The 19084-nt window shown below is 33.1% G+C and overlaps 1 protein-coding gene across 2 annotated transcripts in view; it reads right to left on the bottom strand.

Annotated features, from left to right (window-relative positions):
- Positions 1-19084, bottom strand: part of LOC145291416 (activating signal cointegrator 1 complex subunit 3-like) — a 958449-nt gene that overhangs the window by 293697 nt on the left and 645668 nt on the right. For both annotated transcript variants that reach the window (XM_080137231.1, XM_080137232.1), the window contains exons 33-34: positions 15783-15915; positions 6047-6172 (exon numbers count right to left, since the gene is read on the bottom strand). In XM_080137231.1, coding sequence (XP_079993357.1) covers positions 6047-6172; positions 15783-15915 — 259 coding nt within the window. The remainder of the gene's footprint in view (positions 1-6046; positions 6173-15782; positions 15916-19084) is intronic.

Here is a 19084-nt window from a genome sequence, read left to right as displayed (position 1 = left end):
GAATTACAAAGGGATGAAATTATGCGTGAAAAATTCAAAGATGGAAAGTACAATGTATGGAAGACAAATGATGTTGCTACAAAGTACCCTTTGCTCTGGGATAAAACACAGCTCTACGTTATTGCTTTTCTAACATCTTGTTGAATCGGGATTTAGTTGTGTTTCTCAACTTTTATCAAAAGCTCGCAATAGACTTGACATTGTGAAAAGAGGAGACTTTTGATTATCATCAACATCGATGGAGCCAGATATAAAGAAACTCGCCGAGCAACATCAACCACAGGGATCTCACAGAATAAAAATGCCTATCTCTTTTTTTTTTAAATTACACATTCCACTTTAGCTGTTTATCAAAAATTTTAACCAGTGTACATAAATGCTGCAGTGAATTCAATTGCCTGAACAGCTCTGATCTCCATCGGCTTGACCATGGAAGAAACATTGTAATATTGTAATACAAGATATTGGTAAAGAATTATTATCACTCTAATTTAGATTATTATTATTATTACTTATCATTATTATCATAATTATCATAGTTGTTGTAGAATACCTTATTTGCATTGAATTAGTTTTCATTTAAAAATAAAGCTTAATTTCATGTTATTTCTTTGATTATTAAAACCTCAAAATTTATATTAGTGAAAAATAGAAGATTGTCTTATGACCAATAGTCATGAAGGGGTCCACCAAGATAAAAAGAAGGGAAAAGAGGGTCCATGAGTAAAAAAATGTTGAGAACCACTGATTTAGACTAAAGTGTTATAAATCTATAAGTAATTGTTAAGGAAAGGTTTGCATAATCTCTATGAAATAATAGGATGGAAATGATTTGAAAAACTTTCAATCTTTTTATACATAAGGATTGGATAAAAAATTTCAAAGCCAGTTTAAATGACTTTCTATCTGACAGTTTAAAGGCTACCAAATTCCCTTTCAATTTTGTAAGGTCATAAAATAATCTATGCGTGATATTGTATATTTAACATCGAAATCTTTTACAAAACTGAATATAAAAACAAAAATTTTAAATTTCTAGATTTTGACGAGCTTCAAACTCGCAACCTTCTGTGTGTTAAGCAGATGCGATAATCACTACCCCACAAAAACTTAACGACTGCTTAATATTGTATATATACTTATTATTATTATATCTTGTAACATATAATTATAATATAACATCGCAAAATTTTACGAACCAAAATTGAAAAACAATTTTTTTCTAAAAGATTGATATTAGATCAAAATATATAAAATAATATCTCAAATGAATCAGAAAAAACATGAAGAGTATTCTTCTTCTTATTATTATTATTTTTATTATTATTATTATTATTATTATTATTATAATTATTATCATTTTATTATTTTTATTATTATTCTTATCATCATTATTATTTTTATTATTATTATTATAATTATTATTATTATTATAATTATTATTATTATTATAATTATTATTATTATCATTTTTATTATAATTATTATTATTATTATAATTATTATTATTATCATTTTTATTATTATTATTATTATTATTATTTTATTATCATTATTATTATTATTATTATTATTATTATTATTATAAAAGAATTCAATAAATATTTACTGAGTAAATTTAAAATTTGTTTTTTATTTAGTATACCTGAAGCTTCATTACGGAATAGTGAACTTAGTTTCATCTCAACATTTTGTTGAGTCTTGCAGTTCCTTGCTTGACAAATTTTTTTATATACGTATAAATATTAACAATTAAAATCACTGACTTTTTCATGAAGAAACTGAAATGCGTTCTGCTAGATTTAATTTCCTAATCAAATTGTGTTTCTGAATAGGAACTAAAAATTTAGGTTTATTTTATGCTATTGTATTATTGATTTCAATAAATAATAGATTGATAGTAAATAAAATTTAATGTGCAGTTATCAGAGTTCTGTCGAGCTGAGAAATCTATGCCCACATGAATTGGCTCATAATTTTATTAATTTTAGAGATTACGTCACTTTATCTATTAATTTAATCCGTAACGTCACTATTTATTAATGTAATCCGTAACATCACTATTTATTAATTTAATCCGTAACATCACTATTTATTAATTTAATCCGTAACATCACTATTTATTAATTTAATCCGTAACGTCACTATTTATTAATGTAATCCGTAACATCACTATTTATTAATGTAATCCGTAACATCACTATTTATTAATTTAATCCGTAATCGCATTTAAACTTTGAATGGAAAAGAAAATTTAACGTTACATGGCGTAACACTTTACTTTAGTAATTCATAAAAATAAAACTGGAAATAAATAAATAAAAATCCAGGTCAGCATTTTTTACTTTTTTAACAAAAATTTTTATTACACGTTACTTGACAAAACTTTAAAAAAAAAGTCTTTCACTTCCACATGTTCATCTAGCTTGGTACATTTCTCCTTCCTTCGACCACAGACCGACTACAGTTAGCCATTTCTCATCCTCAACTTTACACGGCCATTTTCTTTAATGTGAACTTTACTTCTCCCAACCAGTTTTCTCTTCCTAATTTGCATATGCACGTTTTTTGACTACTGCTGCTGCTAATCTCTTCACAAGCCAGCCATCTTTCGCTGCTACTGATATTTTCCCATGCGCTCATATGCACTATGTTACATAACCCTTAAATTGGATTACATATTTAAATAAAAATTGAAATATTCAATTTTAGGCCAACAAGAAATGTATCATTTTTTGGTATTTTTATATTTTATCACCAGGCAAAATGTATAGAGAGAGAGAGAGAAAGAGACCTTATAGAAGAAAGAGAGAGGGAGTATAGAAGAAAGAGAGAGAGAGGTGAGAAAGCACTCAAGCTAGCGAGATGACCGGGTCATTTGCTCAGAAACACTTTATGATCCCTACTAGTTGCTAAGCAACAAAGAAAGAAAAGAGAGGGATACGAAATGTATAGAGAAGAGGAGAGAGGGAAAAGAGGCATTTTTTTTTTTTTTTTTTGGTGCAGAACAGATACTGCCAGGCCTTTGTGCCGAGCGGGTGTAAAAAAAAATTCCCATCCCAGCGACAGAGAGAGCAATGTCATAGATAGAAGATGTCGACCCCCCCCCCATCAACAATGAAAGGAAAGAAATAATGCCTGGGAGAATAAGGCAGCGTCGTCTAAAGACAGGATGTTAATTTCTCGAACACAGGAGATACGATACTCCAAGAATAACCAAGACGTTGGATGGATACTAAGCAGGAATATCGCGTGTTATAAACTGTCACCTGAGACAAATAAAATGAAGACTAAAGTTCACTTTGAAAGTTAAAAAAAAAAAAAAAGAGAAAAGAAACATAAAAACTGTGAGTTACCTCTCTCTCATATATTTAAGTCAACGAGTTCATATTGCCATTGTTTCGTTTGGACTAATATATTTTTTTTGTATTGATGTATTTCTCGTTGGCGTTTTCAGATAGTAGATAAAGATATCCCTTCCACACCCTTATAATCTGTTTCCTTTATTTTTTTATTTAATCTCATCCCCCCACCCCCATACCATAGTTTAAATTGTTATAATAAAGTTGATTTTGAAAATATTATTACTGGTGTTTCCTGTTTCGTTATTTTCTCACATTTTTATTGTGTTCGTTCTTGTATCTCTATCCATTTGTTTTTTTTTTTTACCAGTGTCACATGTGCGATAAAATACTTGGGTTTTGCTTTCCCATACCCCCCCCCCCTTTTGGTAATATGTTACAAAGATGATTTATTTGCTTTTATCGTAAGTTTCCTTTCATACCCCTACGTTTGGCCTTTTGGCCAAGATCAAAGCGTAGTATCTGTTTTTCAGATGCGGCACTTCCATTTCTCGTTCTCTTTTAGTGGAGGAGAAATCCTTCACGACTGAGACAATTTTTATTTTTGTACCTTTTCTCCACGTTAAAAAACGACCCTGGTGTCTAACTCTGTCCTATGGGGAGGCACAGTAAATAGGTGCGTCTATTTTTTACTTAATTCCCCACCTTTTATCGCATATGTTACAATATATATATATATATATATATATATATATATGTGTGTGTATGTATGTACATGTACTAGCAGGGAAAGCCGACATTGTCTGGCATTGAATAGGAATCAACAAATGTTTCACCCTCACATACTTTTTTGTCATCGAAATCAGTGAAATCACCCATTCTTAAACTGTTTAATTGCCTGTTCTAGTTAGCCCTCATTCCCACTCTTTGCAGTGAAAAAGCTTCCCCGCAATAACTTAGTTCACAATACATTGCACTGTAGAGAATCTACTGTTGATTATATTAAATTATCTGCAAATAATGGTGTCACGTTTAAGCGTCACAAGTTTAAAAGACAAAAGTCAAGTATCATGGTTCAATTGTGCATTAAGCAGAAACACGTATTTCGAATGCACCCCTGTTACATCAAAGAACCAACTGTTGATTTTATAAAATTATTTTTATATAATCCCTTGAATTAAAGTTAAACGTACAAAAGTCAAGTATCATGGCTCAATTTTGATCTAAAAAAAAAAAAAAAATTCATTTTGAAAGCACCTCTGTCTTATAAAGGTTTCTACAATCAATTTTATAGGCTGAGCCCTTCTGATTGTGTGGTGATAAAACTTTTCAAATGCACTTATGATGTTAGGCTGTATAAAAGTGTTAACTTTGGTCAAAATCAGACTTTCTTCTTCATTCAAATTTTTTTTTTTAATCATCAAACATATTTCTATACAAAACCTACATAAAAACACTCCAAAACACATCAAGTACCTTTGTGTGAAATTTGAAAAAAAATCGGCCCAGCCGTTTCCGAGTACATAGGGAATACACTCTCTCTTTTACACACACACATAAAGTTCCTTTTATACAATAGTAGAGATAGATATATGAAATGAAGTTAAGATGTTGCAAATTAGAATTTATAATATTTAATGTACGAACAAGTGGTACAAACTAAATCTAGGTTAATATTTTCCATAGGTGAAGCAACTAATGAATTTTAACAAGGTCCATACAAGAGTGCTCAATATCAAAGCATGGCAAGATATACTTTTTATTTGTTTTACATAAGCAATTTTTTCACTATTCTTGCATAAAAAATATCATCTGACAAGGTCTCTAGTTACTTGTAACTGGCTGACCAAAACATGCTTATGAATGTGTAGCGACATAAATGCTTATGTAATATATATATATATATATATATATGAATAAAAATCGATATGATGGTATGACGTTATGGTAAGAGAAAAGAGAAGTCAATAGCATTAGAAAAGCATCAACGTTTTGTTACCATTTTTGTGACTTCTTCGGGATGATAAAATGATTGAGGAAAATTAAATTTAAACCCATGATGATAGGTTTTCGTACTACCTTTCTTTAAATGCGATCATTTATAATGTGTGGAAAAAGTGTATTAATATATATATATATATATATATATATATATATATATATATATATATATATATATATATATTCATTCCGTAAAGGTGTCACTTTTCTCTTAATTTCATAAGGCAAAAGAGAGTTAATACTAATAAAAACCTACTGTGTTGAATAAAAATATTTTTCAATATATATATATATATATATATATATATATATATATATATATATATATAAATGCCGTGTTCAAGTTGATTGTTATTTGTTGGTGTTGTTCTTGAGTGTGGCATTTTATTATATTTTTTTTTATTATTATAAAAGAGTCTAGGAATATTTAAGTGTCGTTGATATTATTCTCCTTTATACACTCATATCATTGAGGATATTTATAGAGACTTGTCATAAGATAAATATTACCAAAGCACGTTTTGCTGGTGTGAAGACAACAAAGTTTTAATAAAAATTAAACAAATCAAAATTGAAAAATCAGTCACAACCGTTAATTACATTGTATGAAGCTGCATGATATACTAGAAAGTTCTTCGGACGATTTTTCGATTCACTTTTAAATTAAAAAAAAAAAAAGTAATTTTTTTTTCAGTTGAAATATGTACAGAAAAAAACAAAACAAATAAAGAAATGTGACTGACCTTGGATTCATGACGAGTCGCCGGAAAAAGTAGGTCCATGTGATGTAATCCATGGCATCTTGTTTTGAAGTAATCGTCCCCGAAACAATTTCGGCATTCAAATGATCGGGAAGCACAGACAGCAAACTGATATGAAAATAAAGAAAAATGTGATCAAATGAAAGACTAAGTAATTTTCACAGCATAAATCCATTTACGCGCATAAGTCTGCAGAGCTTCACCACATGCTTGTGAACAAAGCTCCATTCATCTTATACTAAATTACTTATTCTTTTTACTTATATTCAACGCCAAACAACCCACATTACTACTGAGATCTAAGGGGATACTGTGGAGCAGGGGCATCCTAATGTAACGTGATGTGGCCGTTACACGTTAACCGTGTCGTTAAATTTCAATCACTCAGACTCATACGTTGTCTGTTACTATGTCACAAAGGAACAAATAAGTGCATTTATTTGTGGTTCTTTCAACAACAACGCATTTCATTATCTTTCAAAAAAAAACACCCATGTGCTTTACAACACTCTGCTGTATACATGTGCTTTTTAAAAGTCTCTCTCCCTGCCACCTGACGCTGGCCATAGCGAGTGCTTTCTCATCCTCGACTTCACACATCCATCTCCTCCGGCACGCACTTTGCTTCTTCTTTTTGCTTGACCACGTACTATTCTTTCTTTTACTTTTTTTCTCCTTCTTCCTGTGACGTCAGCACCTGTACACTTGCTTAATTTGCATATGTGCTAAGACGGCTGCTACTGCTAATATTTTTGCTAGCCAGAAATCCTATGGCTAGTGCTGATTTTCTCATACGTGCTATGCAACACTAAGTGGAGAGTTGTACAGCAAGATATTTGTTCACATTACAATTAAATTTCTGCATGTTGGCACAGCCATAAAAACAGGGAGCAGGAAAGAATTCCAAAGGCAAGCAGCTCAAAGAATGAAGCTATTAGAGTAAAAAACCTTCCAAAATCTAAGAACCTCTAGAGCGAAGGGGTGGGATTTTGCTAATTGTCGAGTTCATCAGGAATATTTATGTTAAGGGGGCACAAGTGCTGAGAACATTTTTAAAGCTAGATAAATATACGACTTGCTAAAGTTTTACACATTTATAGTTATATGTTCATCGGAGCAGTGCACCTATGTAAATTGTCAAGAACAGGCTTTTGTAAAGATGCGATGTTCTGTCTGTCAAAGCATCCATTTGTCATTGGTTGTATCAGAAACTACAACTAATCGTAAAGAATAAAATGATGTTTGTTTTTTCCTCTAGATCAGCCGTGTTCTGTTTATACTCATGCATATTAAAAGGCTATCCTTGTGAAGGATGTGGATATTCAGCACACGCAGATGCCAATCATTCACTTTTTAATTACTTACACTAGAAAACATTGTATATCTTTAGAAAGCCACTATTCACCCATGCATGGAGTATTGTTCCCACATCTGGTTTGGTGCATCGACCATTAATCTCTCACTCTTAGACAGGATCCAAACCAAAAAAAGAGTTTCAAATCTAATAGACTCAACAATGTCAGCCAAGCTCCAACCTCTGTCTCATTGATGCAATCTCGTATCCTGCATGTTTTACAAGTATTTTAAAGGAATGTGCTCCGATGAGATGAACTCATAGCACTTGTGTTCTCTTAACATATACACCCCCAACTAACCAGACAAGCAGCAAAATCACACCTCTTTACTTTTGAGGTCCCTAGATGCTGGAGATAATGGTTTCTTCCTTCTGACTGCTAGACTTTAGAATTCTGTCCCTGTTTTCTGCTTCCCTGACTATATTAACCTGCAGAAGTTTAAATGTAATGTGAACAAATATATTGGTGTGCAACTCCTCACGGTTGCCTGTTAGATACAATCCTAAATAGTAATCTCTTATGTTCCAAGTAGCAGGATGTCTTGTTTGGGATAGAAATTTTTAAAAAATGGAGTGACTCTATTTTATGCGTTAAATAATGCTGAAATGCAGGAAGACTAATTGAGGATGCCATGAATAGATGACTTCTAAAAAGTTATTATTCAATCAAAGTTTCTATGTACCCAATCGAATTAAGCTCAATACTAAAATTCTTATTTCTAGAGCAAATATATTTATAAACTAGACTTTTTATCCCATTAAAAACGAGCAAAAGTTAAAACCCATTGACTAAGAATGAGTGCTTTATGCCAAGTTGATGATTGCATATGGTTAAATTTGTACCCATTTTTGTATCAAATACTAATTTCTATTTATCCCTAACTATGCATCAAACAGATACCATAGAACTTAGTTTGTTGCACCTTATCATAAAAAATGTTCATACAAAATTTCAGCCAGATGGGCTCAGTAGTTTCTGAGAAAAAGTTGAACTTAATACCAGTAACGTGCAAAGAACTTTTTAAAGAAATAAAAGAGGCAGGTGCTTGGCCATCCCTAGTACCCCACCCCCTGCACGTCCTTGCTTAATACTAATCCCCATTAACCCCTAACTATACATCGAATAGAATCCATAATAATTAGTTTATTGCACTTTCAAGTCAGGAATGAATTGAGGAAAAAAAGGCAACTAGTCCCAAGAACTTTGCTAACTGAGTTCTCAAAAGCAAAAAAAAAATCTTTTTCTTATTTCAGTGATTATGTATGTATTAATATATTTACAAATTTGTTTTTCTTGTACGCCCGCCCCCCCCCCGTCCCAAAAAATACTGTTAAAATTATCATTGGAATTTATTGCTATCAATTTGCGATTTGCTTGCTATTTTCCTCAAAATAAACGCATTCTCCAATTGGGTGGATAATGAAAAAAAAAAACCCCCGAAGATGCTGTCCTTTTTATAGTAGACTTTTCACTTAGTCATACTAATAAAGCGCCGCCTAGTCTCAAATATGTTAGCAAAAGTGATAGATAATTCCATTCAAATCAAGTCGGGAATGACTCGAGGAAAACAGGTGAGTAGCCCCCAAGAATTACATATGTAAACTGTGCCAACCGAATTCTGGTGAGCAAAAAAAAGCTCCTTCCTTATTTCAGTTAAAGAGAGGGGAACCATACTTTCCCCTAAACATGTCGATTGAATTTATATTAAGTACAATACTCATGTTTTTTGAAGGAGAATAGATAATGCATTTTAGATAACTCGCTTCTTCTAATGTGTCCCTCAGTCCTCATTTAGAATGAGTGATTTTTCTGACAAAAGGAGAAGAAAAAGTATTCTAGATCAGCAGTTACGCGAGAGGTTGGAAATTTTCTGTTTCTATTTCTATCCTTGTAGCCATGTCACTAATAAGGGTACTGGAGGTAAACGTTTTAACTGGGCTAACATTATCTGCCTGATAGTCAGGGACTCGAGCCTTAGATTAACCACTAAGGAGGCCGTTCTATCAGCAGGTGCAAAGTACTGGGGCTGCTGCGTTGCCATTTGGTGAATGGATTCTGGACCATGCAGAAGCTTCTGGTGAGGCTTCTCGATACCATATTAGTGGGTAATGTTACAGCTTTACCTTATCATGTGCTACCAAAAAAAATATTTGTTTTTTTTTCTCCCTTACTTTCTCTCTCTGTTCTGCTCTAACCAACTCTGTCAACCTGTTCCACAAACCCCCAAAAGTCCATCATGAAAAGTCTCAAGATTACAAGATTAAACCCAGATTAAACCCAGAACTTCAGTTTCCAATGAAAATCCCCACTACCAGGTCTTCTCTAATATCAGGAGTCTGTGTTCCAACCTTCCAGTGGTTGAAATCCAATGACAGGAGACCAAGCCAGACCTATTGTTCTAATGTTCTATTTCCCTAAATGATTTCATTATTAAAGGATACTTTAACTTAATATTAAAATCTGACCCCCAAGATTGCCATGAGCATGGAATATCTGCCTACATTAGAGTTAGCTTTGCATGTGGTAGGGACATTCTTAGGAAAGACCTTGGCAATGGATTTAATGTACGTGTTCCACACTGGAAAAATGGTAGCATCATTCTCTCACTCCAATAGGTATCTCAGTGCCAATGCAATTCTCTGCCTGTACAGGAGCCAAGTATGTCCTAGTCACATCTGGGCAGGAGCTGCTCGAAGTACCATATCCTGCTTTGACAGTTTGTAGTCTAGTAAGGGATGCTTTTTTTCTCTTCCTTGCAACCTCTTTCCCCACAGAAGAGACCTTGCAAGCCTGTCCCTGTTTAATTGCTATTTTTATGCCAAGTTCTCATTTGAGCTCCAATTTATGGCCCCCCTCTTGTCAAAGTTTCATGAAAAACACTCGTCTAGCTGAAACCACTATCAATAATTTCCCTCACTGTGCTTAAACTTAAACATGGATTCCATGAACAAAACTTCTTTTTTAAAACTACCCACCTGCTTTCAAACTGACTACAGTATGGTTGTCTTCAAGTCCAATATAAACAAATTCTTGTTGAGCCGTCTCTTTAAGTAATCTAATTTCTCAAATTTCCACTACTAATGTTGTTTCAATCTTTATCAACCCATATCCTCGAGTGGCTTCCAGGCCTTGATAAAAGCGACTCCTTTGTAAAAAAAAAAGGGGGGGGAGGGAGTCTATACAAAATTTCAGCCAGATCAGCCCAGTAGTTAAAAAAAAAAGTAGAATGGACAAACAGGCAAATTAAGTGAAATACAATATGGTTTATTTGATTTACACTTATTATCTAGTTGGCTCTGAGAAAACCATTTTGTTGAAATACTGACATTGCCAGTATTGGCCAAATATCCATATCTAAGTACATTTGGCAGTAAACCTCCCATTAAAGATGGCTTGTTGTATAAAATCATACTGAATTTTCAAGAGTTTATCACAATTTTAAATGACTGTATAAAATGTCTGAAAACTTATTTAAGGCAGCTCGTAAGTATACGAATCGCCAAACATGTACTTTTACAGTTCTTTACATCTTCCCATTGTCGAGAATGATCTAATGGGGAACCTGTGATGTTTATCTATAGTCGCCACCTACAACTGCCTATAAAGCATAGTCATTAGTCATTGTGACATTTACCCCGAGTCAGTTGGGCCGGCTTTTTCCAACAAGTTCATCCCATTCCAAACACTGGCTGACAAGTCATGGCAATCCAAGCCTGCTTCAATTATGGGTTCCAGCAATGAACCCCAGAAAGATGAGGGCTCAGAATCAGTTCAGTATTCTGCTTTACTGTGCTGAGTTAGGTTTTGAGTTAGCCACCATGATATTTCTTCAAGCTTAATTTGTGGTTCTATGTCAATGACTTCACGGATGAAGTCACCTAGGTGGCTGAACAAACAAAGGTATCTGGCAAGGAGAGATTCTTGAAGGGAATAGATTTTTCAGCAAGTGTGAATTGTACTGCTGGAGATAAACTGTTGCTAGCGGACATAAAGGACGCAAAAAAAAGAATAATAAATAAAGAAATAGAAGGATTTTTATTGTTTACTCCTTTAGATCGGTTGTGTTGTGTCTATGCATATCAACAGACGAACCTCTTGAAAGATGTGGGTATTCATCACGCATAATCATTCACTCTGGAGAAGCTGTATTTTTCATATCACAACGTGCACGGAATGCACGTAACCCAACTGAGCATGCTACGAATAGTTCATCTGTGGAACATGCTACTTCTTTTTGAATCACCATGAAATGAAGTGGTATTCACCCTCTCTAAAAATAAATTACATCAAGTGATTTTTATGAGTATCTGAAGTCTACAACATTTATACGATGCATAGATTATATTTATCTATATATAAAACACAAAAACTATCTGTCTGTTTTTTTTTATGCTTTCCACATTGAAGTCAACCCTAAAACGCATACAATTTATAAATCACAAGGATTATTTATAGTAAACAAAAACATTGCAACTAACATAATCTTCAATCAAGAGAAAGAGTCGCCAATTCTCGTTTTGTTCGATGCACATGTATTCTTGAACCTGAGGACCTTAATACTTTTTTTTTTCTTCTGATGCATGACCATCTTGTCGTTCCCAATGAGACATGAGCATAACACATGCCTCTGTTGTTCAAGTAAAAGTTAATTTTTTTCTGTCTTAAATTTTCGATGTAACAAAAAAAAAACATTATCACTGATTAATGTTGTTTATTTGATGATAAATAGACAATGGTCTGATTGCGTCTGAGATTGGTGTATTTGCTGACGACACTACACCATGGCTACAGGATAGATTGAATGTCCATGCGTGAAAGACAAAAGTTGAATCTTTGAAAAACGATGTCCAGTCTGTGGTAGAATGCTGACAAAAATGGATAGTTGCATTTAATACTACCAAGATAAAACTCTTTTCCTTTAACAACTTTACAATCTCTGGTTGGCGTGGCTGATGGCACCCTTCTCAAGAGTCCAAAATTTCAACTCCTCAACCTGAGATTTTTCAAGAAACATGAAGTGGAATGAGCACATAGAAGATGCTGCCAACTCTGCTGCAAAGATACTTCAGGGCTAAAGAAGCTTCTCATACCTGTCAGTATCCTATATACCTATAAAGCCATCATTTGCCCATAGATTACGGCTGTCACGTCTGGGCTGGTGTATCAAACACTAGCCTCTCATTCTTAAACAGGGTGCAAAAAAAAAAAAAAAAAAAAAAAAATTCTAGCCTAATTGATCTTGGACTGTTGCCACAGTGTTATTTTTTTTTTTTATGCTTCTTTTACAAGCACTTCCACAGAATGCTAAGCAATAAAATAATTAAATATTTTTAACTAAATGTTAAGTAAAAAAAAATAATCAAACTTGTTAATTAACACAAAACCAAAAATAAATAAACTATAACAATGAAGTAATGTCAAAATTACAAAAAATAAATCAACTTGTGTTAATTAATAAAAAAAAAAATTATATCACATATTGATCCTTTTATGCAAGGGAATACGTCTCCCTTTCCCTTTTTCTGCCAAAGAAACTCCATGAGATGAAGGTGGAACATCTCAGACATGGTCCCCAACAATTTCCGCATATGTCTTTTGGCATGAGACCAAAAAACTAAAAGGGATCAATATGTGAAATAACTTTTTCTTATTAATTTTCGTAAACTGTTTCAGCAATGCTTTTTTTTTTAGTAAATGGGAGTTATCTCCCTTATATAATACTCCTCTAAAACAGAAGTGCCCGAGAATCGGTCAAAAATTTGAAAATAAAACAAAACACTGATAGAAATTCCACTAAATAATATCACGATAACATTTACTGGGTGGGCTTCTAACAATATTTTGTTTAATTTTCGTTTTTGGAACCATTATGTAGACTTCAAAGATGTAAAAGTCACATTGTGGCCATTTTTTCTTGTTCTTGCATGACGCTCAACACTACTGGTTTTGCAAAGCAAATAAATGTTTTACAGTAAGTAAAAACAATAAAAACTTGATAGGTAAAAAAGTAACTTATTTTACCTTTAATAACATTTATTTGTTATATATTTGCTTTTTGACCACTTTTTCATACTTCTGTTTATTGTAAAACAAGGCCAATTTTATATATTTTTTTAATTTTGTTTTCTTTTTAATCCTTTGAGATTAGGCTTCATAATTTGCATATTCATTTTTTTTGTGAACTGTTGTCCTCATCTTCATAGTTGTCGTTGTTCCATCACGTTTCAGCCAATTCATCCTCTAAACTTCTTCAAGTGATTAACTGTGATAGGATACGAATGCAGAGTCTTGTAACTGTATTCCTAATAATTACTACCTTTCATAGTTGTTGTCTCATCACGTTTTTGGCCAACTAATCCTCTGGACTGCTTTGGGTAGGATTGAAACCGTTATCTTCAGACAATGCTCACTTGGAACCATAGAGACTCAACATTGAGTTTGTACAGTTCTAGATGAGCAGTTAATCACCCGAAGAAGTTTAAGGATTAGTTGGATGAAACGTGGTGAAACTAGGAAAATGAAAATAACAGTCCGCAAAAAAAAGAATACACAGACTGGTTTTTCTATTCTAATAGCTCCTTTCCTTAAACTGCTCCCTATTTTTCTAACTGTACCAACATGCATAAATTTTAAATATAATGTGAAAAAATGTCTTGCTGGTTGACTCCTTATAAATCTGGCGCTTACAGTTCAGTGGCAATATACTTTGTTTGTGGTAAACAAAAGTAGAAAAAAAAAAAAGGAGAATAAAGGAGCGGCAATTCTTGAAGTTTGCTAAAAGAAAACTGAGCCGGAAAATTGTGCTTAGAATGTAACCAATTTCAGCTGCATTCTTGTACAATTATAGTATTTATATATATGATCATGCCCTTGTGTGTTCCCTGCACCAGCCATGAACATCTCACTCACTGTGTAGGGAAATTCTCCCTCCAAAACAAAAACTACAAGCCCATTTATAAACAAATAATGTTTTTTTTTTTTGTTTTTTGTTTATATTACAAATGGTACTTGTTAACACAAGCTGGAATGGCAGACTTACAGAATGAGAGTTTTGCCTGACAGACCCAGACCGAAACAACATCCTACTGACACAGTCCTTCAGCCGAGTCACTTCCTCTTTTAGGATTGTTATGCCATCCCCTCCGCAACACAAACTCTTGCTCAGAGAGACACACTGGCTCAACTGCAGAGCAGTTCCCAGGAAAATCAATTGTCTTTGTCAAATGTTTAACTCCAACACCTTCTCTGGAATGAAGGCTCAGACCAACTTCTCTACCCATTTCCCAGAATCTTTTCACCACTGACTGATTCAAGTGAACACTTTTTTGGCTGTTCAGATGTTGACAACTTGAGACATTCAGCAAAGCTAACATCTTGACAGTTTCCATTCATGGAGGCAGCTTATCTATATATATATATATATATATAAAGTAGTAGTAGCAGTGTGTGTGTGTGTGTGTGTGTACAACTCTCCTACAGCCTACACCACTAGACTGATCATAACCAACCTGGTATGATGACGGTCTCTTATCTAGGGATGGTGCACACCATTTTTTAAAGTTACAGTCAAAAGCTAAGGTCATTTCCTATGTATATATACTCTCCTACAGACTACACCACTGAACCGGTACTGATCAAACCTAACATGATGATAATGGTTTCCGACCTAGAGATGGTGTACACTATTTTTCAAGGTCAAGATCAAATGTTAAGGTCAGGACTTTGCTGTATGCTTGGGTACCCGCTTTGCAGGTCCTGCGCAAAGCACTGGTACCTTTGTTAGTTTAAAGATAATCCTGGATATGGCTTTTTTCACAAAGGATGATCCCAGTATGACTTTCCTATTCAGTGAGGTACTTATTTTTTTAAACAAAGAATATATCTCTTGGGTGGTTGGACTCTTGCCAACAATATTTTCAGTTCTTTATGCCCTCCACATCTTCCCTTAGTCAACCATTGTCTGCCATTTGTATGCATCAGCAAAACATGCAACAGAGCACATGTTTACACATGTTTTGCACAAAATAACAAAGTTATTATTACAAATGACTGAAATTCATAGAAGAGCAGCCTCATAATTCACTGCCCTTATTTTGTCCTTTAGTCCTCATATTCTATATTTCTAACAAAAGGGAAGAATTGCTGTTTTTTGAGTCAAAGACTGTTGGCTAGTTTTTAATCTTGAAGTAGTACTTCATGTTTTCATTTTTTTAGCTCCTTACATTAAGTGGCTTCATGTCTTGTGTGGGGGTGGGGTGGGGAGTGGGAGGGCGATTTCCAAATAAAATAAATAAACTCAGATTAAACTAAAAAATTGTTGAAAGAATTTATAATGAATCATTATTTCTGAAACAACAACTTACTTGGATTCAACTGGAAACGGCTCGTAGAGGAATTTTTTGTAAAAATGCTTTTTGATATCATGAACGAGGATGACAGCTTTTCCCTGGGCATCAAATTGGGGTCGACCAGCACGGCCCATCATTTGTAAGACGTCTGCAAACCAAAGAAAATTAAAAGAAATTAAAAATAAGACATAATTTAGAATCAATAAAATTTTTCACCAATATGAACTAGACAAAGGGCTAAATATTCTTTTGGATAGAGTTATACCGTGGCTAGCATAATATGATGGCCTAGCGACGACTATAATTTAGTCTGGTGACGTCATGAACATCAGTCTGTTGAAATTTGGTCATGTGTCTCATGACTAAACTGAAAGTTGGTTAAAAGTTTTGGAGGGTTATGCCGTTGAGATGTATAGTTCCAAAATGCCGAGGTAACTACGAAAAAGTTACCGTGTTTTCATTTCTCCCCAAAAAAAGGAAATAATTTACCAGTGGATTAATGCAATAAAAAGAAAGGATTTTACTCCATTTAAATATAGCAGAGTATGTTTGAGATATCAAAAAAAAAAAACTGTAGGTGCTCATTTTACGTTTAGTTGTGTTCATTCCTATATCAAAGAGGCACTTCGCGAAAATGTAATTTTAAGAAAAATTGCTCGTTGTCCATGTAAAAAAAAAAAAAAAAAAATTGGCCATAAAGTGGGTGGTCGTCTTAGGTTAAATTATCCCCCCTTTTTTTTTTAACTAACATCTTTTTATATCTTGGCAACTACTAGTTTGCCACAATTTTAAATATTATTTTCGTTTTCAGCACCCCCGAAAACCTATACAAGTGGTAATTTAAAATGATTTTTCGAGGCTGGACTAATTCTGCACATTAACCTTATTTTTTTATTTTATCATTTTTTTGTCATGTAATTTTCTTCTTTTTTTTTTTGTATTAAGTCAAACATGGTACGATTTTCTTTTAAATTATTTCTTTAGGTATGTGAACTTCATTTTTGACCTGAAGACATACAGTGAGAGGCATCAGCATTTGATGAAAGGACTGGAAAGACAATTAGTGTTAAATTAAAAAATCCCTATCTTAAGGATGGTGCTATTCCTCGAATATTACCAAACTGTCCCTCCTATTTATCATCATCAACCACTTTTAGAGAGTCTCCTAACGCAAAGAAAATGCGTTTAGAAAATTCTGCTCTTAAGCATGCATTATGTGAAAGTGTTGTTGACGAGTTAGGGTTACGGAAACGTAAAACTTTCCATAATATTGATGATTTAGAAAAACAATTAACGTTTATAGATAAAAATTATTGAACTTCTATTAGGCAAGACAATACCATCATTATATGCCATATAAAGAGATGCCCATGCCCCAAAATAAAAATGTCTATGGTGATTGAACCAGACTTGGCCGTTAGAGTATTCTGTAGTGATGTGGAAATGAGTGCTATAGGGGAGTATAGAATTCCTAAACATGTAACAGAGGAAAATACTCTGCAGATTTTGATGGAAAACATGAAAAAATGGACATCGAAGAACAGGAAATGAAAACTTCTAATATAAGTTCTTTATTAAAATTAATCTTATCATTTTTGCTATTAGTGCAAGATGAATCATTTAAATATTTTAATGCCATTAAGTTCATATATGAACAAATTAACATAATGACAATGAATAAGGTTAACTATTCGAGTGAAATGATGGTATTTTCTTCCTTATTATATAACTGCTCCTCTAGAGGGTACAGACTGTTAAGAGACACTAAAAATGTAATTTTACCATGCTATTCAACCATTCGAAGATTAACCTTATCAACTTCTATGAATCCTGTCATTGAACAACATGATAACAATTTTCTCATGTATATTAAAAGTTCAAGTTACTAATACAGAATGACATCACAGTATCTTTACTTGTTGATGAAATACATCTCAAACCTTATCTTGATTATAAAGGTGGTAATATTGTTGGCTTAGCTAACAACAGCAAGGAACCTGCCACAAGTGCATTTGCTTTTCTGCTTAGCAGTGTATTCTCACAATATAAGGATGTTGTGCATGTTATGCCAACTAAATATCTTCTAGCTGAGAACTTATTTGACATGATTAAACGTATAATAATTGGCTTAGAAGATATAGGGTTTAAGGTATTATCTGTTATAACAGATAATAATGCAATAAATAAAAAGTTATGTCTTTCTTTTGTAGCTCATCAAAGCTTTCAATTGTATATCCCCATCCAGTTAGAACGTCTAGCCCTCTTTTCTTCTTATTCGACTCGGTGCATATATTAAAATGCATTAGAAACAATTGGCTTGGCCAAAAAGATGAACATAAATGCATGATGTTCCCAAAGTTTTGTTATAATGGAAATCATGAATTAGATAACATCCAAAGTGCTCCATTTTCTAATTTACATAAACTTTATGCCCTAGAATCTCAATCACTTGTGAAATATTGCTATAAGTTGACTTCGAAAGCTCTTTCTCCAACTACTTTTGAAAGGCAAAATGTTAATTTGGTTTTTCAAATTTTCAACGAATATACTATTCAAGGTTTGCTAACCTTAGGAAACAGGAATACTTGCCAAATTATGCAGAAATCGCAGAATACATTCAAATATTTTATATTTGGTGGACAATACTGAATGTGAAAACAGCATATAAAGGTTGTTGACTTCGTAATAAATATGCTAATCCACTTACATTAAATAGTGATAATTATAGTTTCCTAAATGTGTTCTGTCACTGATTAGAAACTTGGAATAGTATTCCTGGAAGAACTGGTAAGTTAACAAAGGAAACATATACTGCTTTGTACCATACTACTTACGCAATTTTAGAATTGACTAAATATTGTATAAATGTACTGAACATGGTGTATATATTACCAAGAAAGTTTCAGACAGATAACCTTGAGGCAAGGTTTGGCCAGTATCGACAACTTAGTGGAGATCAGTATAATATATCGATATGTCAGGTGTATGAATGTGAAATAAAACTCAGAATGTTGTCAGTTTTAAAATTAAGCTTACCAATTAATAATCAAACTATTGAATTGAAAAATATAAAAGAAACTAACTGGGATGAAATGACAAGGGAGCAAGAGTTACATGTTTATAAATTTAACATAGATGTAACAGAAGATGATATTAATCAATGCAAGGAAGTACTTCCTGTTATATTATACTTAGCAGGTTATTGCTGTCATGCAGTTTTCAAAAAACTGAAATGCAATAGTTGCAAAAAGTTATTATCCGCAAGAGAGGCTGTTGAAGAAATAGCTGAATTAAACAGCTAAAAGGTTCTCTGCTTT

This window comes from Euprymna scolopes, chromosome 12 (genome assembly GCF_053919585.1).
Source record: "Euprymna scolopes isolate OS-2025 chromosome 12, ASM5391958v1, whole genome shotgun sequence".
Taxonomy (NCBI): domain Eukaryota; kingdom Metazoa; phylum Mollusca; class Cephalopoda; order Sepiida; family Sepiolidae; genus Euprymna; species Euprymna scolopes.
The sequence above is the reverse complement of the archived record's forward strand: the minus strand, read 5'-3'. Positions and strand labels throughout refer to the sequence as shown.